Here is a 26,874-nt window from a genome sequence, read left to right on the forward strand (position 1 = left end):
AAAAGTATTGGGCAGTAGGCGGGATCATTGTGAGTATAGTGGTGATGTTGGTCACCACAGGGTACTGTGGTACCACAACCTTATTAACTGCCCGCACGTCAATCACAAAACGATAGGCGTCAATATGTCCCTCTGGGCCAGAATCAGGACTTTTCTTCAAAATCGGAAGAATCGGGCAGTTACAAATATTGGCAGCTGTCTCCTCAACTACCCCTTTATCAATGAGTTCTTGAATAATCGAGAGCAAAGCCCGCTCACCAGCCGGTGAAATTTTGTACTGCGGGATGCGCTGTAACTTTGCGCCAGGTTTCAGCGTGATATGGACGGGTGGGATGTCTAACTTTCCAACGCCCGCATCCCATGTGGCCCATAATGTAGCGGGGATGCTGTCGAACTCGGGGGGGGGGGGGAGGTTGGGGAAGGGGTTCATTTTTAGCAAAGCATTGTTTCATGTTGTCGGTGTGGGGTTGTATCGTTAAATAACTCCCATCTGGGGAGCAGTATATTTTTGCATTCAACTTTTTTAACATATAAACAGAGATATCTCCCTGAGCTCCACAGAAGTATAAAACGCAGCAATAATTTGCCAAAGCAGTTAGAAGGAACAGTTCCAATCAAGTGCAGAAGTAATGTCTTTCTTGCAACAAAGTATATCCGCTGTAGGAAGTAATCCACAAATCCAATTTTCACGCTATTCCAATCTCTTTAATGGTTTTTTCTTCAAGCAGGTCTTTTAGTTGGTGGTGTCTATCAGACACCGCCAGTCGTATTAGAATAGGCATTTTTCAATGCCTGTCCGTGGCAAAGGTATGCAGTGTTCACTCTGGAGGGGCCCATGTGGGCCCCCAGAGTGACGGCCATGTACGGGTGGTACATGCGTGCATTTGTTTTTAACATTGTGGCGGGCGGTGCAGTGAGCACCGCCCGCCACAATGTTAATTTGAGGAATGCGCCAGCCACTGTGGCGGGCGCATCCTAATGCCAATGTCGGGACCCCCGCCCTTTAGGCGGGCGGTCACGATTTACGATGGGATGACGGGCGGGCAAAGTCCGCCCGTCATCCTAATGGAGCCCATAGTGTATACTTAGCTCCAAGTTGGTACATACTGTGTGCGTATTAGTGTTAGCATTCCTACATTAGCCTACTAGGTACATCACGTTAATTACTAAAAGTAACTTCATGTTTTACTGGGCCCAAACCGAATTCTGGTTCCTCAGCACTACATACAGAAATCCCGCCCTCTCAGATGCTTTGCGATGACATTACAACATATTTTGAAGAAAAAATCAAAAACATACAATTGGATTTTGAACTTTCAAGTGTTCCTGAACCTACCAGTGAACATGAGCAAGATCACAGACCGGATAAGCCGGTCTTTCAAACTTTTCAAACTGTCACCCTAGCTCAGACACATGATGCCTACCTGGCCTGCAGGTCAGGCTCTCCACTGGATCCTTGCCCCTCAACTATATTACATCCAATCATTCAAATCTCTTCAATATTTATATGGCACCACTTATTGATCTTATTTTATCGTACGGGATCGAAACAACCTCTTATGCTGATGACACTCAGCTGATCCTGTCTCTTGAAAAATATTCTACGGAGGCGGAGGAACATTTTAAATCCTGTCTCACTGCGGTCATCAAATGGATGAAAAACAACAATCTCCATTGTAATACGGATAAAAAAGAAATCCTATTAATTGGGAAAAATAACTCCTCCCACAAATTGGTGGCCCACAGAAGCAGCATCCCCTGCACCTTCCTTGGAAGTGGCAACAAACCTGGGGGTATGGTTTGACGCCTCTCTCTTTCAAACCCCTCGCATTAAAGGTGGCGGGTACTTGTTTCGGCCTAATCAGGACCTTGATTAAATTCTGCGCCTTTCTTCCACTCGAGGCCAGGAAAACGGTGGCAGTAGCCTTAATACTTTCTCGTTTAATCTACTGCAATAGCCTCCTAGACGGGGTCAATAAATCTACTGTGAAGAAACTACAGGTTGTTCAACATGCAGCAGCCAGACTGGTATTGAAACTCCATTGCAGACGTCTGCCTCCGCAGCACTGAAAAGTCTTCATTGGCTCCCGCTCCACAAAAGAATCTTGTTCAAACTTCTCCTTACAGTCTTCAGAGTAGTGCGCCGATAAGGCCCAGTTTAACTTTCTGCAAGATTTAGGCCTTGCACGACAAGTAGGACACTTAGATCTACCTTTTCTAACCTCCTTAAAATACCTGACTTCAAACTTAAAACAAGGGGAAGGAAGTTGGCGACTGTGTTAGGGGCATAGGCCTGGAATCTCATGCCTAGTATTTTAAGATCAACAGATTCAGAAGAACAGTTCAGAAAGGCACTAAAAACATAGTTGTATGGAACAGCTGACAAATCATGTCTTGCACTAATTTTATGCCTAATCAGTATCTGCTGTAGCATGTTATCTGGTAGCGCCAGGGGGCTCCCTAGGGAGCGACAGTTTGCGCTTTATAAAAGTTTCATTTCATTTCATACACCACTTCTCATGAAAGCACTCTGCTGTAGCAGACTGGGCACTCTGGGTGGTCCAAGCAGGAAGGGTGTGTATGGGCCCTGGTCCCAGGACCATGCATCTACTACGCTGAATGCTGATGAAAGTCATGTCACACGGCTGACAGGGTGACCTAGGTGATCCGACTGTGTCACTAGGAGACTAAAGCAGCCACGATAAGAGTGGCCTCTGGACTCTTATCAGATAGCTGTAGGATATAGTCGGCTTGATGTAGCGGAGGGCTTGCAAATTAACCGTCTTACAACAGTTCTAACCGGTCCGTGGCTACAGTAATGGCACAAACACATGCCCCTTCCTTTGTCTGGCCATATGCACTCGTCTGCACATTACAGAGACTCCTAATAATTGCAGATTAGTCTGAATTGTGCCACTAAACTGGGAGATTTAGCAGGCTGCTGCCTTTTCCTCACATTGCAAAGCTCAGGCTCAGCTGCTGCTCCATTAGCTATCAATCACTTCACACCTAATTTCTCTCTTTTTTATAATGTAGAGAACTGGTGAGGTTGCGAGCTCTCTCAGGGGTACGGGCAAGCCACATAAGATGAATATGTGTGCAGTACTGGTACGCAGTGCTCTTTACTAACATCTATAAAAGAAGTGCCATGCCACCAACTAAGATATATATACACAAGTATATAAGGTGGTGAAGGTCTATTGACTAAGAATAATATAAATGTCATAAAAGCAACTTTAATTTTGCTCAATATCAAGATTTTAGGTTGCATAGAAATCGCAGTTCCAGAAATCTGTATTGACTTCGCAAGCCTTGAGCATGGACTTTTTTGTACTTTTTTACACAAAAGGTAAATAGTGCGGCAGCTGGAAAAAGGCAGTGTCCAAGTCCTCTGAATTCACCTGCTCTGAATTGATCAAAGAATTTTAAAAATAAACATGGGTGACAATTAAGTTAAGTATAATCCAGTTTTGATACAAGAGTAAGAAATTCGTTTTGGATCGCGTTCTATAAGTTTACTTAAATTGTTGTTTTGTGTTATTGTCCAGGTCGTCATGGAGTTTGACTGCAAGGTGGAGTACACTGGCGAGGTGGAGGTAGTTGAGGAGGTGGAACTGGGCACTGAAATGGAATGCAGCAGCGAGGTAGTATTCCAGGAGGTTGGAGCTGAAATCGAGCTGCAAGAGAATGATGGTTGTCCCGAGGAAGCTTGCGTTGTGCTGGTAGGTATCAGTGTGTGAAACCATACAAACCTGGCTAAATAACTTTTAACTTCACAGCTTCAAACCCCAACTTTCATGGAACGCAAAGTTATTTGGATTCACCTTGAATACCAACTTCACCCTCAAGGAACACATTGCCAAAAAAAACACACAAAGGCAGACTGGTATCCGCTCCCTTCTAAAGATAGTACATCCGTTTCTTCCAGAATCCAACTTAAGAACTGCTTTTTAAGTGCTCGTATTCTTGCATCTGCATGGCCTTACAAGACTCATACGCATCCCATTGGCTTCCTTTGCCAGCCCGCACCATTTCAAACCAGCTGCATCATTTAAAAAGCAATTTGGACCAGCATCCCCACTTATTTTGCAGACAAGTTCAACCATCTCTGGTGGTTCTTGGCAAACCAGCAGCTAGGGCACGATCAGACAGAAGTGTGAAAAATAAAAAACAAGGCAACAGGCCTTTTCTATCTATGCACCCAGGATCTGGAACAACACCCCCCTCTCCATCAGGACCACCATGATGCTGCTCCAATTTAGAAAAGAAGCGAAGATTCGCCTCTTTAAACACAACATCCTAATATATTAACTAGGGCTGGGCGTAGTTTGCGAAGTAGCGATTTGCGAAGCTACGCGAAGTGCACTTCACACTACGCGAGCTAAGCGTAGCACTACGCGAACTGCATAGTAGCATGTTCTCACTGTGCAAGATGCTGTTTTCAATGATGGAACAGTGCCGGATGCTTGTCCGCACTGTGCAATCATTGAAAACGGCATCTTGCACAGTACTAGCTGTGGTTTTCTGCCGCTCAAGTAGATTTTTACTCGTGCTGCAGCTTTCCCAACGCAAGAAATCAAAACAGTCCCTATCCTTAACTTGAAAAGAGGATAATGCTATCCCTAGTAGGCCACCATAGCTCAAGAGATCCTTACACTTAAATCCACTCTAGTAAATTATATACACAATAAGAAAACAATTGGGGTAAAAGTTATAAACAATTTATTACAAAATATACAATTTCAAGTTTCAATTACAGTGCCACAGTGTAAAATATTAAAAAAAGGGGTAGTGTCAGCACCCTACCAATGGTTCAATGGTGCACACATGATTAACACACAAAGTCATAATTAAAAAAGCAGTTAGCTATTAAAAACAAGTTGTCGACGCAGCGTTTCGGTTTTTATGATGACACCTTCATCAGGCTTTCCCAACGCAGACTGGTATTTTCTCATTGCGAGCGGTCGTGAGCATACGCGACCACTCGCAATGAGAAACCTGACCTCCCCGCATTGAGAATCTCACCCGGAGGTTTATTTTCCACGCTCTAGATCAGCAACTTGATGCTGCTGATCGCGAATGAGGAAAAAGTCTTGCCGGGATGTCATTTTGTTTGCTCACGGTCGCCAACTTGACGTTGAGGACCGCGAGCAAGCAAAAAATGACCGCTACACTACGCTACGCGTGTTTGCACTGTGCTACTTGCAGTTCGCGTAGTGCGAAGTAGCGCAAACTGTGCGAGCGTAGCATAGTGCTTTGCCCAGGCCTAATATTAACAGTCCACAAACCGGCTATTTCTACCATAACTCAAAAATGTTATGCTTGTCCTTGACCGTGTACAGCACTCTACTGCCTCTTGGCTAGGTTCGAGCTATAGTATTACCATGAACTTACATACATGCATACATACTATGGAGTAACTTGGGTCTTTATTGCTAGGACCATCAATATTGATCAACTCTAGTTTTCACAGTGCATGGTACTATTATGTGAAATATTCCCACTGTTCGTAGGCATAATACTTCACTTTTATTTGCGGGTAGAAGTAGAAAAATTATATGGGGGGTTTCTCACATATTGGGGGGTCGTCATAGGTTTCGCCACGGAGTCTTTGATCCCTCAAGTGCCATTAGTACCTGCCTCATATTGCATTGATCGGAAAAGGACTATTTAGCTCCTCATTGCCAAGAAGTAAGAACCTCCAAATCTTTATGTTGATGGCCCTTCTGCAACCTAGTACGCATCTGTATGTGACTCTTGGGGCATAGTATTATGGGTGCAGCCCAAATCCTCAAAATAATGCATTGCTTCTTTTATCCTGTGCTCATTGTAATCACAAAATATAACCAGTTAATATTCATCAGGCTACAATTCACTTTTGTCTATTTGACTATTCAGCCTTAGGTAGGCACAGAGGCAGTCAACATGTTTCGGGGTCAGTTGGCCCTTGAGTTGTCCACATTCTTCAGGGCTAAAATCAACCTACCATATGTGAAAAGTGTATTTAGTGCATTTGTAAGTGAGTGCTTTTTCCGTAACACACTGATGAATCCCAGTGTCTGCATTGGCACAGGTCGTTGATATGTAGGATCTGGTTGTCACTAATTGCGTTAAGGGACAGAAGATTAGAACTAATTAGAGTGTTTTCCATTGTTCTGATTCCCACTCCTCCATTGGTAATGTTGAGATTTGTGTGCTGCCTTTTTTTGGGCAACCTAACAATTTTAGCTTTTTATTTTGCAACTGCTAGCCTGGTTGTAGATTCAGTACATGTTTTGAAAAAGTAAGCCCTTATTTGGAGAAAGGTCAAAATGTGTCTTGATATGCAGCAGCTGTGTGAACAGTTACAAGTGATGAGATCTTTCATACTGTTTCTTTCTGAGTGTGTGGGAATTTTGGATAATTGTAGAAAGTTATAAAGTTTGCATGGTTTCATCTAAACCTTTAGCAATGCACTGTATCTTTTCTTTCCTCCTAGCAAGTTTAATTCAGTTCAAAAGATTTCTGTCTCTGAAGTCAAGATGGGAACACATTAATTGTTCTAACCAGCAGAGCCTATAAATTGCAAAACATGGTGACCTGGCCAGGCAGCATGGCAATCTGGACGTAATTCGCAGTGGCACTGCCAGCATTGCTGTTGGTCCTCCTACATCCTGGTTATGAGTGCCTAATTGGCCCTGTCCTTGCAGCAGAATTACCCTGGGGCGCTCGTCTGACAGTGCTGAGCATCCTGTGATCGGCATGGTGCAAGTGAGCAGGATTATAGCAGAGTATCTGGTGGCGCTTCATCCTTCGAATGGCTGTCGGAGGAAGATAGTACAGTGCTTGATGGCCCATCAATGGAGCAGAGGTTGTGGCTGCTATTAAGGCCTTGAATAAGGGTAGGATACCTGGAGGAGACGGGTTGCCTACAGAGTTTTATCAGTCCTGGGTGGGGGACTTTGCAGACCATCTTTTGGTGGTTTATAATGAGGCTTACACTCTAGGGATATTGCTGGAGCGCATGAGGTATGATGTGGCATTGGATGACCTTCCAGGATTAGACCTTAAGTGGGAGAGCACTAAGGTTCAATACCTAGGTATCCAGGTGATAACAGATTTTGAATCGTTCCATTGTTCTAACATGGCTAGGGTGCTGACGAGCCTCGATGACCTGTTGGAATACACTCAGTCTTTCCTTCATAGGCAAGATCGCCCTGGTTAAGATGATTATGTTGCTACGCTGCTTATGTTTTACAAGGCGCCATATTTTGAATACCTTAAAAGACCTTCAAAGAGCTATATAGGCTTATAGTAGAACTTTTAAGGGCATCAGGAAGAAAGATAGTGGGCTGGCCACTCTCAAATGGACGTGGCAGTGGCGTAGGGGATGGAAGTTCCATGTATGAATCTTTACTACCTGGCTACCAAACTGCAACATGCAGTCCCACTGGTTGAACAAGGGTGGCAACTTGGAAAAATGGTTATTGGAATGAACGTGTGGATCCACCTCCCCAACCAAACTCTGGAGATGGGATCCCCAGCTCTGTGCCTTTTGTGATCTAGCAAGTATGTGTGGCTAGGGAATGTGTGATCCGGAGGGTGTTTCGTTAGGCCAGTATGCACCCAAATTGAAGTTAACGATTCTGCATACTTTTCTGCAGGTATCCCTCCAAATCAAGCAATCAATCAATCAATTATTAGTAAAGCGCACTACTCATCCGTGAGGGTCTCAAGGCGTTGGGGGTGCTGCAGCTTCTGCTCCAACAGCCAGGTTTTGTGAAGTCTCCAGAAGGTTAGCATGTCCTGGGTCTGCCGCAGGTGGATGGGTAGTGTGTTCTAAGTCTTTGCGGGGAGTGGGAGAACGATCTGCCACCGGAGCTTGCTCTTCGGATGCAGGGAATGGTGGCGAGGGTGAGGTCGGGCGGAGCAGAGCTGGTGGTTCGGGGTGTAGAAGGTGAGTAGTCTGTTGAGGTATGTGGGTCCGGTGTTGTGGAGTGCCTTGTGTGCGTGGGTGAGGAGCTTGAAGGTAATCCTCTTGTTGACGGGGAGCCAGTGCAAGACTCTCAGGTGGGGTGGGGTGTGATGTGGCTGTGGCGAGGGATGTCGAGGATGAGGCGTGCAGAGGTGTTCTGTATTTATTGTCGTTGTTTCAGGAGTTTGGTCGAGGCTCCTGCGTAGAGGGCGTTGCCATTGTCCAACCTGCTACTGACGAGGGACTGGGTGACCGTCCGTTTGGTTTTGGTGGGAATCCATCTGTAGATCTTGCGGAACATGCCGAGGGTGTTGAAGCAGGAGCATGAGATGGTGTTGACTTGCTTGGTCATGGAGAGTGCCGAGTCGAGGATGAACCCCAGGTTGCGTGCGTGGTTGGTGCTACTCCCAGAGTGGTCGGCCACCAGGAGTCGTCTCAGGCTGAGGGGGTGGAGCTGAGGATGAGGTCCTCCATCTTGTCCGAGTTCAGTTTCAGTCGGCTGTCCTTCATCCATTTGGCGACGGCCTTCATTCCTTCGTAGAGGTTGGTTTTGGCGGTGGAGGGGTCCTTGGTGAGGGAGAGGATCAGCTGCGCGTCGTCGGCGTAGGAGATGATGTTAAGGTTGTGTGATCGGGCTATGTGGGCGAGTGGTGCCCTGTAGATGTTGAACAGTGTCAGGCTTAGGGATGATCTTAGGGATACGCCGCAGATGATCTCAGGGGCTTTGGATCGGAATGGCAGGAGGCGGATACTCTGGGTTCTGCCGGAGAGGAAGGAGGTGGTCCCTTCCAGGGCCTTGTCTCGGATCCCTGTGTTGTGGAGGCGTGTGCGAAGTGTGTAGTGGCAGGCGTGTCGAAGATGGCTGAGAGGTCCAGGACGATGAGGGCCACAGTTTCTCCGTTGTCCAGCAGGGCCCTGTTGTCGTCAGTGGCGGTGATGAGGGCAGTTTCGGTACTGTGGTTGCTACGGAATTCAGACTGTGACAGGTCCAGGGTCCTCGAGGCAGTGAGTTAGTTGTCTGTTGAAGCTCTTTTCAATGACCTTCACCAGGTACAGGAGTAGGGAGATGGGCTGGAAGTTCTTTAGGTCCCTTGGGTCCGCCTTGGGTTTTTTGAGTAAGGAATTGATCTCTGCGTCCTACAAGCTCTCCCTGGGAAGGTCGCGGTATCGAAGGACATGTTGATGATATTGCGGAGATGGGGTGCAATGGTGGCACTAGCTTTGTTGAAGATGTGGTGCGGGCATGGGTCTGACGGAGAGCCGGAGTGGATGGTGTTCATGATTTTGGTGGTATCGTCGTCTTTTACCTGTGTCCAGGTGGGCAGTGGGTTGGTGCAGACGGTGGGCAGTGGGTCTGAGCTGTCGGCGGCTGTCAGGGGGGAAAGAGGGGTGGGGTCTGGTAGTTGAAGCTGTTGTGGATGTCTGCTATCTTGCAATGGAAGAAGGTGGCTAGGGAGTCACACAGGTCTTGCGATGGTGGGATGTTGTTGTTGTTGGTGTTGGCGAGTTCCTTCACGATGTTGAAGAGCTCTTTGCTTTTGTGTGCATTGTTGACGAGGTGGTCTTTGAAGGAGGTCCTTTTGGCGGTTCGGATGAGGTGATGGTGCCTGTGGATGGCGTTCTTGTGGGCTGCGTAGCTGTTCGGTGTCTGTTTGTGGTGCCATTTCTTCTTGAGCTTTCGGCAGGTCTGCTTAGAGGCTTGGAGGTCGGCAGTGAACCAACTGGCTTTCCTGCCTGTGCGTCTGTTGGAGTTTTTTTGATCGGGGCGAGAATAAGGGCGCAATCGTCGATCCATTGTCGGAGGTTGCGGGTGGCAGTGTCGGGGTCGATGGGGTCGGAAGGTGGGCTTCGGGTGAGGGCGGTGTTTAGCTGGTCTTCGATGACTTCGCCCCAGCTGTGGCTGGGGGTCCGTTGAGTGCGGTGATGTGGGGTGGTTCTGGAAGACTAACTGGATGCAGCGATGGTCGGTCCAGTGGAGTTCGGTGGTGTGGCTGAAGGTGAAGTGGGTGCTTGCGGAGAAGATGGGGTCGACCGTGTGCTTGGCAGAGTGGGTGAACGTTGTGACGAGCTGTCTGTCTGGTTGTCGATCAGGGTGGTGGAGTTGCTGTTGTCGTTGTTCTCGAGGTGGAAGTTCAGTTCTCTGAGGAGGATTTTCAGTTCTCTGAGGAGGATGTAGTCTGCGGAGGCAAGGGCGTGCATGCTGACGAAGAAGGCGATGGAGTCGCTGAACAGAGGCAGGGGTCCGGGGGGGGTCTGTAGACGAGGGTTCCTTTTAAGGGTGGTGTTGGGGTCAGTGTGGATTTGGAAGTGCAGGTGTTCGGCAGTGCTGAGGGTGTTGTCGGTGCTGGTCGAGACCCTAAGGGTGTTCCTGCCGATGATGGCGATTCCTCCTCCTATTCCGTTGGTGCAGTCGCTACAGGTGATCTTGTAGCCGTCCGGGATGGCTATGGCGATGTCGGGTGCAGAGGAAGCGTTCAGCCAGGTCTCCGTCTGGATGGCGACGTCCGGAGGGGGGATGTGTTGAGCAGGTTTCAGAGTACGATGGCGTGCTTGCGGGCTGAGCGGGTGTTGAGAGGTATGCATCTGAGGTGCTTGCGTCCTGTCTCAGTGGACGATTTGGGGGATCGGAGGCTGGTGAAACTGCATCTCCGGCAGGAGAAGGGTCCTTGGGTGCGCCTCGGGGCAGCCTGGACGCAGGAGTGTGATCGTCCGGTGTTGAGCGTGTGGAGGATGCTGGCGTCTTAGTGGCAGCAGTCATAATGGCGTTCGCGGGGGCCAAGGGGTCTGGTGCTGGTCACGATCCCGGCGCAGACTGGCTTACCTTGGGCTCTCCCGCTGCGCGCGGCAGCCATAAGAAGGGGAGGTAGGAGGGAGGAGCAGCTGGGAGGTGGGAGCAGGACGAATGGGTGAGTGGGGGGGCGGAGTCGCAGTGGCGGGATGGCTGGAGTGCTGGAGGGCTATGGCATGGGGAAAAAAATGGCGGCAACACAGAATACAAAAGGAATCCAACAGTGGGCACAAGTAATGTGGGCAGAAAGCACAGAATACAAGAAGGAATACAACAGAGGGCACAAGAATACAGCAGCAGAATATCAGAGAAATCCATTCCACTGAGGGAACAGAAGGAGGGGGGCCGCGAACTCGTGGCTGCAGCGAGGTCAGGGACACGGGCACAGACTGATGGGGATGTGGGGCGTGGGGAGCGACCTGCCTGGTGCAGGGTCAAGAGTCGTATGTGGGTGGATAGGTGGAGAGCGTGGAGTTGCCTGGTACTTCAGGAGTTATATCTCAATAATAGATTTATTACTTTGGCTGAGGTGCTAGAAAGTAATGACTTGGGGGCCAATCAATTCCTATAGTATGCATAATTGGCAGTCACGATGTGGGGGATTTGGCACGTGTTTCCAGATGTCCCGGAGACGTCTCGAGTGCTTGTGGAGTTACTGAGCCTGATGGTGGAAAGTGTTTGGGCTCTCAGCGATACAGAGCATTGCGTTAGGATGCACCCACTCGGACTCGGACTATTCAGAGCTAATGGCATGATGTGCTGGGGTAACAATCACGGACACAGAATGGCATAAGGTCCATGAGGGGGTGTCTAAGACCTCAACAAATTCTTGCTGGTCCAATATAATTTTATACAACAAGGTTATTTGACACCTAAATTAATTATGCGGGCCGAATGTCTACCATGGTTGTAGCGAGGGTGAAGCAAACTTCTTGCTCATGATGTGGGGGTGTCCCTGAATTCAGGAGTACTGGCAAGCAGTGGGGTTGGTGCTGGAGCTTGCATCAGGTTGGACACTTGATCTGAGTGTAAGGGTGTGCCTGCTGGGACTGGTTCCTAAGCGCAGGGGGAGGCGACCCAGTCGGCATTTTTTGCTACTGGGGCTGGTTAGGACAAAGCGTAGAATTACAATTCGGTTGATTTCTCCAGTTCCGCTTTTGCTCTCCGATAGGCTGTGGAATATGGCTGAGTGGGCCACAGAAGAAAAGAACCATACTTGCAAGACTCTCGTAGATGATAAGTGGTGGATGATCTGAGAGCCTGGGAGGCAATGCTCAGTGAATTATTAGAGCCCCAGCTGCTAGGCCCCCATCTAGTGGTAGGGAGTGTTAGGGGAGGAGGAACCTTGGGATGGCCGCTCACAAGTGAGTAATTTACAATATGATTACTGGTCTGGTGCTCCAATGTATCTCGACATGACATGGATGCACCCCAGCAAAGCCACACTACACTATGGAGATATATTTATTTCCTTCGCCGAAAGTATCCTGCATTTTCAGCCTTGCCATGTAGACCTCGTGCTCCTCCTGGTCTTTATTAGACCAGATTGGCTGTAGGCAAGTCTCATTATTGATCAGCCGAGCCCGTAGACCCCCTGCTCTGTCACCCTTCATTTACAGGCTACTCCTGTAGGGGAGCCACACAAGTCTCTCCAGATGGTCCTGTACAGTGTACACCTGCTGCCAGACCCTGCTCCACTGCCTTGCTGCAATGCCTCTGGTTTCATGGACCATGTTGCCTCCAGGGCTGCCAAGTCCTTTTCCTTCTGTGACTAATCCCTCTCTAATGCCTGCCATATACACGAGGATGTCGTCATGCAGACTGCCCTTTTTAGAACGACTTTGCGCCCCATTCCACCTCTCTACTCCCAGTACTAGCCCAGTTGTTATCAAAAGAGTCCGTTAGGGCTTCCGCTAACATCTCTGTAAATACCCGATCTGTCGGGCCTCCACCTTCAATTGCCATAACAGTGAAAGATAGTTGATAATTTTTCTACTTGGTCCTATTCCAGAGATACAGTATTTAATCTGCATTCCCGTTGCCTACTTGTTACTGCTAGGCCTGCCACGGTGAAAAGGGCTTTTGGGTGCTAGTCACTTTAAGGACATGTTAACATTACATTTCTACAACTCCTGCTTTTAAATACCATGAAACCTGCTGTGTGGGCCACAAGGCCTTCATAGGGTTGACTTATGAATATTTAAAGGGGAGGTTTTTTTAAAGATTTTTTTTATTGGTTTGAAAGGCCTAGCATTCACAAATAACTTAGAATTTATACATCTCAACACAGTTACATCAGCAGTATATATCTAACAGAATTAAATATTAGATCAGCCACTTATGCCTATACTATCCTAATGGTTCTCTTTCATCTTCATCTCCCTGATAGGCGAGGTACACAATTCACCCCTGTGTGTGTTCCATTTGCTCCATTTTTCAATACAACCTCTGTACTTGAATACCTCCTTTTCTGCTATCATACGTTTGTCTAGTTCCTTTGCCCAACTCTTCGATTGTGGCCCCTCTGCCACCCCCTCACTTCATTGCAATTGCACGTTTCACTAACGTATATCCCAGGGTAGCCAATTGTTGCTCCACCTCAGTAAGGCCTGTCTCCTCCCATATATTAAGGAGCCCAAATTGTGGTGTTAGTTTAATCTTTTCCTAGTGCTCTCTGCTTGTGCCTGTTCGCCTTTTCCCATCGAGCTTGTATGTAGGGACATTCCCATATAGTGTGGTAAAAGGTTGCCTCTTGATAAAGAGGAGGTTTTGACTTGTCAAAAAGGTTTATTTTGACAGCTTGATTTGTAGTTTTTACTCCGCAACAGTCAGGCTTCACAGAATAGGCCATAAGCCATATTTGCACTGCCACTTTAGTGTATGGCACAGTTGTTGCTGTGGTCCAGTGGTGCCATTTAAATTTCAGGCCCTGGGTACCATATGCTAGGGAATTATAGGCAAGTGAATTATGCCAATTCGGCCATGTTTAAAGAAGAAGCTGGACTACTATACTACTGATTAGTAGAGGTAAAGTGCACAGAGTTCCAACTGCAGATAAAATAAGGGTCCAGTGAGAGACAAAAAATCTAGGGTGATCGCGAAGACAAGGTGGATTCCTAATGGCAGAAAGTCATTGTCCTATCCCTCCACTAGCTTTCAGACCTTGTCGTAGACCTAGTAAATTAATCTTAAGAAAAGTAACCATACTTTTGTCAAAAGTGAGGGGTTTCAAATTTAGCCTCAAAAGTGGGTGCAAAGTATTTGTGACTTAAAGCAGTGTTTATTTGAAATAATAAATCTGTCTGGGAGTGGGGGGGTGCTGTGGGGAGAGAAGAGTTTAATGTTGCCTAGCCCAGATGTCCTGTGAAAGATCTATTAATCTCTGCTTGAGGCACCTCCTGTCTATTCTCTATCCCCCAAGCCTGTACCCTTGACCTGCTGGTTCTGGAGCCTGGCTAACTATATGGTATTCCATTCAAAGTCCAGACTCCCTAAACACCTCACCAAACCAAAGAGTCAGACCACCTCTCAAACGTTCAACATATTGTCTAGGGTCTCTAAGGCTCTGATCCCTATATCTCATCCAATAATGATTTATGTCTTCTGCTAAAGAGTGCTGTTATGTTCTACCAGCTCATCTCCAGAGACTCGCATTGGAATCTTAGCAATTCTGGAACTCAAACCAGAGTCTTGGAACCATAATGGGTGTATTGACCCTTCATCTATGGCCACCCTCCAATCTGAGGCATTGATCATACAAGAAATCCAGAAGTCACAGCTACATAGGCAATGTAATGCCATATATTAACCATTACGCTAGAAAAAATAGCAGACCGTCTATAGTTTAAAATAGATGCTCTATCGTGATATTAGATAAGAATTTATTGAGAAATTGTGCAATTACTTAAAACCATTACAATAAAACACAAGTGATTTATAAATTCATTAAGAAAACTTTTGATCAAATTGGGCTCACTATCGACTTAAACTTAATATTGTGAATCCTCTAGCAGCTCGGGCTGCTTCAAAGGCTAAACTGTGCAAAAATGACTCCTGCACCCTCCCAACAATTGTCCACACAATTCCATGAGTGATGATTCGGTCAAATAACTTACTCCTTCTTCTTTTCCCCTCTCTCAACACATGGCTATTAACCCCTCTTTTGCTTCCGCTCAAAGGACCTGCGAACCTGGACAATTAAAGTGCATCACATGCGGAAAAGTGAAGCAGAGCTACGAGTTCACACCTCAGGAGAGGACTATTCTTATTGGTACTCTCTTTAACTTTAATTCGGTTTACTAAAGTGGACTACATTCTTCTTGATACGATTCCCCCTCGATTTAAGACCATTGCTATTTAAGCTTATTGCAGCAAGTTCTAAGACACCCTTGTGGTCCATAGAGCTAAAATAACAAAGCCAGAATCCACTTGACTTACGCATGCCACACTTTACCAAGCCGGATAAGAGGAGAACTTGCATGGAAAACTGTAAACTCAGAAATGATTCACAGTGTTCCAACAATTGTGTTGACCACTGTGTGTGTAAAGGCTGCTCCCCACCGTGGTCATCACAAAGAAACGACAAAGGGCATCACAGTGCCTTATCTTTACCATGTATGGCTGCTGACTTCAGGTCGGGGTGTCCGCTTTTTTGAATAATGGTGACCTCATATCGGTGTATGTTCCATGTTTATGGGCAGAAAATTCCTGATGGGTGGAGTGGGAAGTCGGAACTTGCGACCCAATGATGCTTAAGGACAATACTTTAAGTGAAGATGTTAGATCTGTGCTCAACCGTGTGTGCTCCACCGTGAAAGAGCCTAGTATTTGGGTCCATATATCTATATTCTCTCATCCATCTCAGTTGATTAGGTAACCTCTGCTTCTTTATGGGATCGTTGCTGTAAACTCGCACAAGAGTATCGGGTCATTGGCCTTCCTAAACACAGGTGTATGTGGGTTCAGTAAGGTCGTGTGCTCAGATTGTGTGGGGTTATTTATAGTATTAACTTTATTAAACTAAGTTCCTAATGTATCAAAAGGCTGGTCGTAAAAAGTGGTAGCAAATTTCACACATACATTGGTTGACCAGTGATCAGCCTTTCATGTTGCTACACAACCTGTGTATTAATAGATCACGTTGCAAAATGTCCACTCCCAAGGGTCCGCAGAACAACCAACCTAGTGAATGTTAATCAAGCAGGTTACACAACACCATATGTAACCCCCTGACTGACTTCAGAGACAGGGATGATGGCCTCCAAGAAACAGCAGACTACGATCTCTACTTTTGCATTCCCTAACAGAAAAAGTATATTTTTTAAGCAGTCTGTGTTCTTTAAAAGAACCAGTTCTACTTTACAAAAAAAGTTGCCCAATTAGGAAAACATTTACCACTGATTGCTCCCTCGACGATACCCGGCACCATTCACAAATGGGAAAGCATCCCACTTGGACACCTTCCCCTTTTGTGAATCGTTACCACCTCCTTTGAGGTATTGATAACTGACCATGGTTTACGACCACAATTGTGGTTACACACTATTGATACATACCACACCGAATTGGAATTAAGAGGGAATATCCCTTTCACTCCTCTTCTAATTGCGATGCAGTATGGGTTGTTAAATTCGTTTTGCAATTTGGAAAGGCTTTTCCAACGTGCAAAATAGGTTTATTATGTGCCTGAAAGAAATTTTGTGGTTGCATATCATGTGATTTTGGAAGTTGTAGCGTTGTCAAATGGAAGATGGGTTTTTACATCTGGCCGTAAGATTCCATCCCATGCTCTGAACGATCCCTTGGCGATGTGTTCAATGGTGATTTGTTGTGTGGCCTGTATTTACTGCCTCTTCAAAGAATTAGCGAGTCTATCACCTCTTCTGTCTTCTATGCCACAGGAGGACATTCATCGGACTCGATCAGCCTTCGCATATGTTGCTTTGCAAGGCATAGTTTGTGGGCATCCAGCTCTTCATAAACACTGGTCTTTTCTAGACTGGGTCCCCAGGGGTAGTCAGGGGCCCTTTGCTAGGGTTGATGGCAGTTCCACGTCACCAATGTTGCGCTTGATATGGTAGGGTCCCAGGAGAGCTGCCTTAAAGGCAGGGCCAATGGAAATTGCTATTAATTTCTCAGAGACTAGGTCTCAACTTCCTGAACTACTGGAAAAAGGAAGGACTTGAATGCACCAATTGGACCTTTGATATTACTACACTGCTTCATCCTGACAATTTGGCTCAGCGAGATGCCTCAAAAATTCTGATTGAAAAAGGCCAGAGATGGACTTCTCTTGACTCTTCTATTAATTAATCTATTCATTACGGATCTACTGGATTCTGACGCAATAGGCAATTCCTATTCTTTAGAGCTAGGTGACGAGCAAGTGGGTTGCTTGATACTTGCAGATGATTTAGCTTCATGGATCCAAAGTTCACAGTATAGGATTATAAAGGAAAACTGTCTGCAAAAATATTATTTGGTCAACCAATTAATGATTAATACAGATAAAACTATGTAAGTTTCCATGATCGCTAAACAACAGTAAATCGCAGGCAATTGACTTACTTAAGCATGAACTTTTACAGTGTCTACTGCTATTGCTGCCTTGACCGGCTTAATAAGAAGTAATCAATGTTATGGGGGTTATATCTGTGAGTTCAATGTTATGGCAATTTTAGCTTTTGGTGTTAAATGTTGTAACTGTGATCTTAAAATTTGCTCTAGACTTACCGTTGAGAACAGTGTTACAGGCTATCATACAGAAATTGCGGTTTTGTTTGGCATCTACAAACTGAATGTCATTGAATAGACCTCTATAACGGTCAGGGAACTGCAACTGTCGAGCTTTCTGACATTGCGTTGCTGTGATTAAATATTCAAGAAAATCAATTTTCAAGTCTCCAGCCTTCTGAAATTCAAATTTAATTTTAGAAGGGAATACTACAAGAGATTTAGAGGAAAATGCGAGGAAGAAGGTGTTCTTCAGTAGCCTTCTTCAAATGTTAGTTTGGAATTGTGAGGACACAATTACTTTATTGTGACTGCTTACATGTTTAGATGATGTTAGGGGCTAGGATAAAAAAATATATCTGTGCCTTATGGGCCAATTTTGTTGACTGTAAACAGCGTTGTCCTTTTAATTGCGAATTATTAAAAATTTCAAGGCCATCGGCCAAGCAAAGGTAAGTTTTAACCTACTGCTAAGTTTAATTTACTTCTACATTTCGGGTACACGTAAGTTTCTCGGTCATCCTGGAACCAGTTACCTTCTTACGGACTACCTTCTTCAAGACCCCCAAACACCTCTTTTCATGCTCTCTGCTGGACACTTCAGTTGCTCCACTCGCACAGTTCTGGGCATGCACACTCAAATATACCTGAGCTGGAGGTGACCATACATCTGTATGTCAATGAGGATACAATGAGAATCCTAAAAAGTCTAAAGGTCTTAAGGGAGCAGGTTTTATTTGGATTGTATGGCTGGACATGAAGTCACTTATTGAGGCTTGTCCTGCAGTACATATTCTTTCAAAGCTTCCGTTTAATTATTTATAATTTTTATACAAACGCTGGGCACTGCTTTTCAATGATTTGCCACTAAATATTTTGGTGCACCTATTTTGATACATATGTGTAAGGCTGATTTGCTTCACTTTCTATTCGTGACCTAGCAGTGAAGGCCAAAGTGGCTTAAGTGGGTTAGTTACGTCAGGATATAAAAATCTCAGCGTAATAAGCTTAAGAAACAGAAAGCGATACAAATGTTTGGGAAGAGCACAAACAAATATATATTCAGAGGGCCAAAGGTAACACTAACAGTAAAATCTTGTTGAAAGTAGGGATTGGGTTTAAAGAATTGTTTAATGAAATTGGGGGTACAGAAGTAAATTTAAAAAGTTGGGTGGGTTAATGTAAATATTAGAAGTTAAGATAGATGGGATAAAGTTAAATGATGGCACTGGGTACCATGGATCTCTCATAAATGAATTGGAAGAAAACGAAAATTCTGAGTTTAACATATGATTTCGAAAATACTCTCCGTGGTAAAAAATACCTGAAAAATAGGTGTCTAGCATCATTCACTCTGGGAATAAAAACACAGAGCTGTTTAATACTCCCCACATGTAGAAGATTAATCCTTAACTGGGAGAAAAGTTATTCTCCACTCCGAGATTAGCGCAGCTTCACTCTCAAATTATTTCTGACTCGTAACTAATAATCCTAAAAATGATAATTGTAGAATATTCACTCCGAGATTAATCACTTGGAAAATAATAGTGCCCCGGCATAGAATAATGCTCCAACTAGGAAAATAGTAATATCCATTAGAGGAATAATCACTTGGAGTATCATAATCAATGTACAGCCAATAATAATCCCTTTTGAGAAAATGATCACATGGAGATTGATCATTCTGAGAATAATTGTTTCCTCTCGCAGACTAATAATCCCCACTTTAAGAATAATGATCTCCACAGTGTGTACAATGATCTTCTCTCTGACGACTGATTGCCACTGGGAGAATGATCACTTACATGTTGATCTGCTGGAGAAAAAATTACCAAACTCTGAGAATATTAGTCCCCATTTTGAAGAAAATAGTCCCCATTCTGAGGAAAATATAGTCCCCATTCTGAAAAAAAATAGTCCCAATTCTGAGAATTATAGTCCCCATTCTGAGAATTATAGTCCCCATTCTGAGAATTATAGTCCCCGCTTGGAGAACAATAGTCCCCGCTTGGAGAACAATAGTCCCCGCTTGGAGAACAATAGTCCCCACTGAGAAAACAATAGTCTCAACTCAGGGGAATATTTACTCTGGATCTTAATCTTGAAGTGATCAATGGCTCTGAAAAAAGCCATGAAAACCTATGAAGTAGTCAATCGGGGTACTGTGCATGTTTTGCTTTTTTTTAAGCCACTGCATGAAGGAAGTTAACTCAAGGTTGGATGCCCACAACTTTTAGCTGGACTACTCAATTCTTCTTCTTCTACCTTATTTCTAGAAGTCTTAGAGTAATGTAATCTTCTCATGGCACTGGAGGGAGGAGGATTGGAACAGAGTGTGTGCTTAGTTACGGTTGTGTCTTTTCAAGTACAGTATTAGTGGCACTACGTTTATAGTCAACTGATCCACAAACCTGTTGCTCTAAACACTTAGAGACGATGGAGACTGGGTATGTACAGTAGTTATACTTTCACTCAGAATTCAAAGCAGTCAGATTAGCCCTGGGGAAACGTGCCCTGGTCCATAGCAAATTCATTCCATGATTCTGGCGAATGGGTGCTTAGCACCCAATGTGCAAGACTAGCTACAGGGAGTTACTTCTACTTCTTCGCTCCTCTGTCTCTTTTTGCCTATTTACATTGCCTTATTGCCCCTTAAATTTCTCCTAGTGCATTCTTACCTCTTTACCTTAAGGGCATTTTGGACCAAGGCTTGCACATTACAAATTCCAACACACACTTAATGGCTATCTTAAACACATACTCTTGAGAATGTGTTGAAGAACGCATACTTGTTTGGTCTATTGCACACAGTCACACAGTCGTTAGTCACTTAATTATACAGACTCCATTCCCTAGTGAAACAATGAGCTGCTTCCTCTTTGCTAGAGCACATGTCTTCTTAGAGTACTGCAGCAGGCAAAAAGTACCTAATGAAGCTTGTTTTCTTTTTCTTTCTGTAGAAAAACAAGGAGGGCTGCCCTTCTTGGGACCTTCTGCATACATCTGACTCCAGCTGCGATGAATCTGTGGAGACCCACGTTGTGGAGCCTGTGGTTAGACTGAATGACGCTGAGATTCTGAAGAGGGAAGAGGTGATGAATCCCCACCTTGGGGCCCTACCTCAGCGGAAGAAGCTTGATGTGGGGCAGCAGGTCGCAAAGTTTTCCATCTCCAAAGGGCTGCGCAAGCGTCTCTGCACTTATGGAGTAGTCCTTGGTGGCAAGCCTGACCTGTGGAACAATGCCTACAAAGCTGCACTAATGGCCTTGCAGAAGAAGGGCAAAGGGAATAGAGGACGTGGACGTGGCCGAGGCCGAGGCCGAGGCCGTGCAGGGCCTCGCTCAGCAACAGGGCCTAGCTCAGCAACAGGGCCTCGCTCTGCAGCAGGGCCTCGAGGTCCCCGAGGTAGAAGGCCACGTCAGCAGGGAAGTGGTCCAAGAGATATCCAAACTAGTAGAGGGAATGGAATGGAATGTCTTGAAGATTCAGTCTTACAAGACAGTGAGAACAGTTCTCGCGTGCTTGAAAATTCATACAATGAATGGCTCTCTGCAAATCCTGGCTACCCAATTTCACACGACCAGGTAGGTCAAGGAAAGGAAATGGAAGAGGTCTCCAGCACCCAGCCATTGATCTCTGACGACCCCTCTAGGTATATGTGCCAGAAATGTGGGCAGAGTTTTCGTCGTATGTGCAATCTAGAAAAGCATGTCTGTTTGAGGGTGGCTTGGAAGAATACCTCTGTCAGAGGTAGACGTGGGAGACCACGGAAGGCTTTAAACATGGTCCCAGCCGTCACTACTGCTAGTGGTGATAAACACACATCTGCATCAGAAACTGGTGAAAAGCGAGGCTCTGGGATAGCGAGGAAGCGAGGTGCCTTCACTGATGTAGGGTCAATACCAACTCAAGCCCCTGAGTGTGAAAACAGCTGCCCTTCCTCCACTAACATCCTATTGAGTGAAAGCATAGGCGATACACTGCCGGACACAGTCGATATGATGACCCTGGAGAAAATGTGTATTCGAGCTCAGAACGAGCTGAGGCAGCTGCAGAAAAATTTGCAGGGCAAAGGTCTGGATCCACCCCCTTTGGCGACAGGTTTAAATTTAACCATGCCCGTTCAGGTGGGCCGCAGAGTCCAAAATCCTCCACAAACATCACAAGGCAGACCATCTCAACAACCGTCACAAGGCAAGAAAAAAGTCTTAGTGGTTGAAGTATTAGCCCCAGAAGACGCAGATGTTGGTACATCTCCCTCGGGCGCTGTTCGGGTGTCCTCAACTAACCGATCAAACTTCAAAGGCAAAAATGTGTATAGTGTTGTCAGCCACCTGAATGGCTATGTCAGACCATGGAGTACCACACCAGCAACTTTCATGTGTGATCACTGTGGGCGCCAGTTTATGCGTAAGTGCAACCTGGACAAGCATGTGTGCTGGGATATGGATCCCAAATTCTCAGGCCTCAAAGGTGTCCTGCGGCGAGTTGCTCCAGAAATGTACCCTGACCATTCAGTAGGGCAGATAGCTAGTCCAGCACCTTTCCAGCCTGATGCCCCTATAGAGTGGGAAACTGCTGGCCCGAGTGACCAAGGACACCTTGTACGGAAAATCCCACAGACCAAAATCATAGCACCTCCGGACAAATCCAAAACTTGTGAGAATCAAAGTCTTGCTACTGCAGAGGTCCGGAGTAGTGTGAAGAGTAAATTTAAGTGTCAGCAGTGCTTCCGTACGTTTCTACGCAACTGTGACTTTGCCACACACTTAAGGTGGCATGCAAAGGAAGCAGAGTTTCTGCAGCTAACGAACCAAATCCGCAAACTGCAGGAGACGATCGGGGAACGCCCACCAAGTCCCAAGCCATCAATGGACTGGCAAACTCCACAAGCTAGTCCGATGAAAGTAAAGAGGGTCAGCCCTAGTATGTCAACATCAACATACCCCTGGCTGGGGCAATCTGGAGGTACCACAGAACATAAACCGTTCTCATGTGATGAATGCGGACGTGATTTTCTGCACAAGTGCAACCTTGCCCGCCATCTCCACATGCATATGGAGACCAACTTCTCCATTACTAAAGAAGATGATGAAGGTGAAAGCTCTGATCTCTCTCTTGGTGTGTCCTCTCTTTCGGGTACTGAAATGGCTGGCCTCTTTAGCCCAGATTCTGACTTTGGAAGTGCTGACATTGGAGTATACCAGCAAACATGCTTTCAAGAAGAGATGGATCCCGTGCAAGAGGATGGACAGGACGAGGAGGAAGAGACCGCTGCCAATTCGCAGTCCGACTTTGAGGTAGTGGTGAAGACAGAAGAGGATTGTGACTTTTTTGAAGATAACCCTTACCGCCATGATCAGGCTCAAGAGAAGGATGAAGGTTTCATGGTTGTCAAGGTACCCCGAGAAGATGGACAGGGGAGCAAAACCGTGATGATGGACATCAAGGACTTCGAAAAGTTCCAAAATCCAGAGTCCAACCCAAGCAATGACTGGTCCTTTTCAGAGGACACAGACAGTTTGGACATCAACATAAAGATGGAGTATCCTGGGAGTGTGAGGGTGCTGTCCTACCACACAAACCCTTGGTACAGATTGATCCAAAAGTCAGCCAGTGATATAACATGGCGGCTGAAGACTAAGAGGCGCTATGAATGCAAAGACTGTGGGGCTCTTTATTGCTTAGCCTCTCAGCTGAAGAGGCACCGCAGAAGGAAAAAGAGGCAATACCGGATTCACCGATGTGATTGTAGGAAGGTGTTCCGGGGGCGGCTGCACTTCCTGCGGCACCAGCTGCAGCATCTGGAGACTACCGTCTTCATCTGTGCCACCTGTGGGCGGTCCCTGATGGGTCACCAGCAGCTCCTCAGCCACGGATGGGTACACCCAAATGTTTCACGCTTCCAATGCTCCTGCGGAGTCGAGTTCAGGCGCCTTCCCAGCTATCTCTGGCACACGCTGCCGAGTATACAGCGCCGCCGATGAAGCTTCTAAGTGAGGGTGTGGAACTGAAACATATGGAATTCCCCCTTCTGTTGCACTCCATGGAGCACTTTTCCTGACAGTTATAAAAGATGTTCTAGCTTTAAAATTATCAGAAAAGCCTCCAAGCCCAAATACCTGAACAGCTGACCTAGTGGAGCTATGGGCAGAGATCTGATCTCAACACTTAGTTGACTTTGCAAACATGGAGATACCAACTTGACAAACACGTACTCCTAATCCCCATGCCTGGGTTCCTCTAGCTGTTCAACCCGGTAGCATTTACAAACTAACCAATCCCAATGCTACACAACTCTACAAACAGGAAGTCATTTAGTTTGCTTTAAAGATGGATGCAATAAGTGTTTAAAAATTAAATAAACCTAGACAAGGGGAGTATTTAGGCGTCCCTGTTCTTGCTCGGTGACGCCTCCTAGCTGAGGAGCTACATAAATGCTCCGTTATGTTGTAATTCTAGGCGGTAGGCAAAACGGTGTTTTTCTGCTGCCACCCTGATATAAATATCAAGACACCCACAATAACTGCACAGGCTTCCTACACCATCTGTGGGTCATGCTACCACAAAAAAATCAAGGAAATCTGGAAATGTACATAGTATAGTATGGTGTTTTTGTATTTTATTGAAGTGCATCGCTCTTCTATTGCCATGTTAGGTTTGCGTTGTTGACTCTATTCGTCAAAGGACAAAGAGGCTTTTTCTAGTACACTGCCAAACTTATAGCCATCTGCGCCTCAGAAAAAGGAGTTCAGCTAAGGGGTGTTTTAAACACAGCCGGGGATCCATGACACAAGGGTATAACTTGCTTTGCTTTTATGTCCTGCACCCTGTCACCCTACACCCTGTTTAAAAAGAGAGGTGGTTTAGAACAAAAAGGAGGTTCATGGTTAACAACAACCAGGAATGAATGATGTTGATAACTTTATCTCATGTCAGCGTTTGGGGTTGTGCTTTAAATGGAAATTTGGTGTCCATGCAGCTCTGTGTTGAAAGGTGACCAGTCCACTTGCTGTTAAACAAGGTTTATTTTTCCAATGAATCATTCTTGTGCCTTCTGATTCTCAAAAAAAGCGCCGATATGAGCTCCTGTGTTTTGCAATTCTAAGCACCTCGCTGGTGCATTGTGGGTAACCTGTGATTTAAATTGAGAAAGAAGGTGTGCACACCACCATACATGATTGTTCTAACCTGTGATTTAGTCTACCAGAGGGGAACGTGATGATACGGCTAGTATCTCAATTACCCATGGTGCACTGAGCGGTATTTCAAGATGGCGCTGACACTGGCCGATAGTACTTCCTGTTTTCAGCCAGTTAAAGAAAAGAGCACATCTCGGTGAAGGTGGTAGTGGGTCGAGTTTAAAATCCAGATTGAGGTTCCAGGGAGGGGCCTGTAACAGCAAGATAGTTACTAGTAAATTACATAACATCAAACATGTTAAAATCATTGATCTAAAGTGTCCAACATATGTTCATTTTGCAACCTTGTTTTTTTGTACTTTGATGTACTGTCCTGATTGTGCGACTATAGCAGTTCAAGCACTTCATTCTGTTAAAATACTAGATGTTAATAGACACACAAATTGATTTTGCACATTTTGAATAAACATTGTGGGATAGTTTAATCCCAAATTCAGCTTTATACCTATTTTGTGTTTTCTTGGGTGATTGATGATGGAAACCAAGAATTTGATAGCAGACCAGGGCAACCATTTATTTCAGTAAGGGAGTGTTGAAAGTTGCATTTAAGTTTGTCACTTTTTGGTTCTATTTAAAAATAAAAATGGTTGCAAAAGATTTACAATTACAAACACTGCAGACATCTGTTTTCACTGTGGCATTTCTTGTGCATTATTATCACAGGTTGTTATTATTTGAATGTGATTTCTTTTGTTTCACCAAAATAAAAGGATGGGGTGAGGAATTACAGACTTTGGGGCCTTGGTGGTGGTCTGCCACACTGCAGGACCACCCACTGTATTAATACTGCGGCAATCGGACCACCACAAGACCGCCGGGATCAAGAATCCTGCTGGGCCTGCTGTCTGTTACTCACAGGAATATGCTGGCGGTGCCCCAGCTGGTACGGCCAAGCATATTCTAAGTTGCCATTTCATCGACCTTTTCATGGCAGTGAACCCGCCAGGAAAAGGGTAGCAGAATGGCAACAAAGGTGGCCATAACAGGGCCTCCTCCCGGATCTGGGCTTGTGGTAGCGGGTGGTGGGGAGGTTGAGGGCGGGGGGGAGGGGCTCACAGGTAGTGACCCTCTGGGGTTGCAATCCCATTTCCACATAATGCAGGAAGGTGCTATCGGCGCTCTGACTGCAGCGGTCTGCATGATAGGCTCTTCTGTGAGCCAGGCAGACCACCGCCGTCACCCCGCTCAAAGACCGCCTGCCAGACCAGGATTTGGATCCTAAACTTTTGGGCATTCGCACCCTGGCTTTGACGGTCCTGCAGCGGACGGCGCGTTGCATAGTCTGCTGTAGGACCGCCAAAGTCTTAATAAGGCCCTTAGTGTATGTATACACTTCAATAGGATTGCGTCAGTTAGGTAGCTTGGCAGGTTAATGCATCTGTTATATCTGCAACATTACTAACCAGCAAGGTCTTGGCCACATTCTGCATGATGAAGCTGATAGGGGCATCCTTGGACTATGTCAAAGAACTATCGGAGAAACTTCTCAGGCTTCCTCAATCTTGTCCGCAAGTGTAGCTAAGATATCGCGCTAGAATGTCGCGATTCAAGTGTACAACCATGCTAGGTGTAGGAAATTTGCATCTGGGGAGTTACAGTGCTAACATCTAGTTATTGCAAATCCAAATGTTTCAAGCTTCACTGCTCCATATTAGTCTGTGGAGATCTTATGTCTGATATTTAAAGATATAGCTTTGGTTGTGTGTAACAGAAGTGCCATTGCTTATTGTCAGTGGAGACCAGATCAGCGTTCCAGGTTTGTCTAGCCGGAAGCACTCTCAGAAGCCTACTCCTTATAGCTCCTTTGTATAATTTGTGTGTGGTGTGGGCTAGTATTACCTAGTAATTGTGCAAAACAGTCTAGCTCTGAGGTTCTGCAGGGTGTGTTGTGAAGGAGCACCGAAGTGTGCTTCACATTCAAAAATATACAAAGATGTCAAGAGTTTGTGTGATCTACTGCTTTCAAATTGGGGAACAGGAAGGTGCTCCGAGTAGGTATCCTTCTTGTGAGTCGGTCCTTTTCCAGCCAGCTGGAGCTGACCCTCACGCTCTGATGTAAGCGGAATATGCAGGTTGTCCACTTGCGGCTCAGATACATACAAAGTTCAATATTACTCTGCGCTACAAGGAGGTGCTATGACCACAGCATAAAAGCCATCACATCTGTCTGCTTCTGGGGCATTTGGAAGTGGGCAAGA

At 45.7% G+C, this 26,874-nt stretch overlaps 1 protein-coding gene across 2 annotated transcripts in view; it reads left to right on the plus strand.

Moving 5' to 3' along the window:
- LOC147701061 (uncharacterized) overlaps window positions 1-25,118 on the plus strand; it is an 84,662-nt gene extending 59,544 nt beyond the window's left edge. For both annotated transcript variants that reach the window (XM_086929857.1, XM_086929856.1), the window contains 2 exons: window positions 3,549-3,722; window positions 20,435-25,118. In XM_086929857.1, coding sequence (XP_086785983.1) covers window positions 3,555-3,722; window positions 20,435-23,461 — 3,195 coding nt within the window. In that variant the 5' untranslated portion in view covers window positions 3,549-3,554 and the 3' untranslated portion in view covers window positions 23,462-25,118. The remainder of the gene's footprint in view (window positions 1-3,548; window positions 3,723-20,434) is intronic.
- Window positions 25,119-26,874: the final 1,756 nt, after the last annotated feature.

The sequence above is a fragment of the Lissotriton vulgaris genome, chromosome 7 (assembly GCF_964263255.1).
Source record: "Lissotriton vulgaris chromosome 7, aLisVul1.2, whole genome shotgun sequence".
NCBI classification, from domain to species: domain Eukaryota; kingdom Metazoa; phylum Chordata; class Amphibia; order Caudata; family Salamandridae; genus Lissotriton; species Lissotriton vulgaris.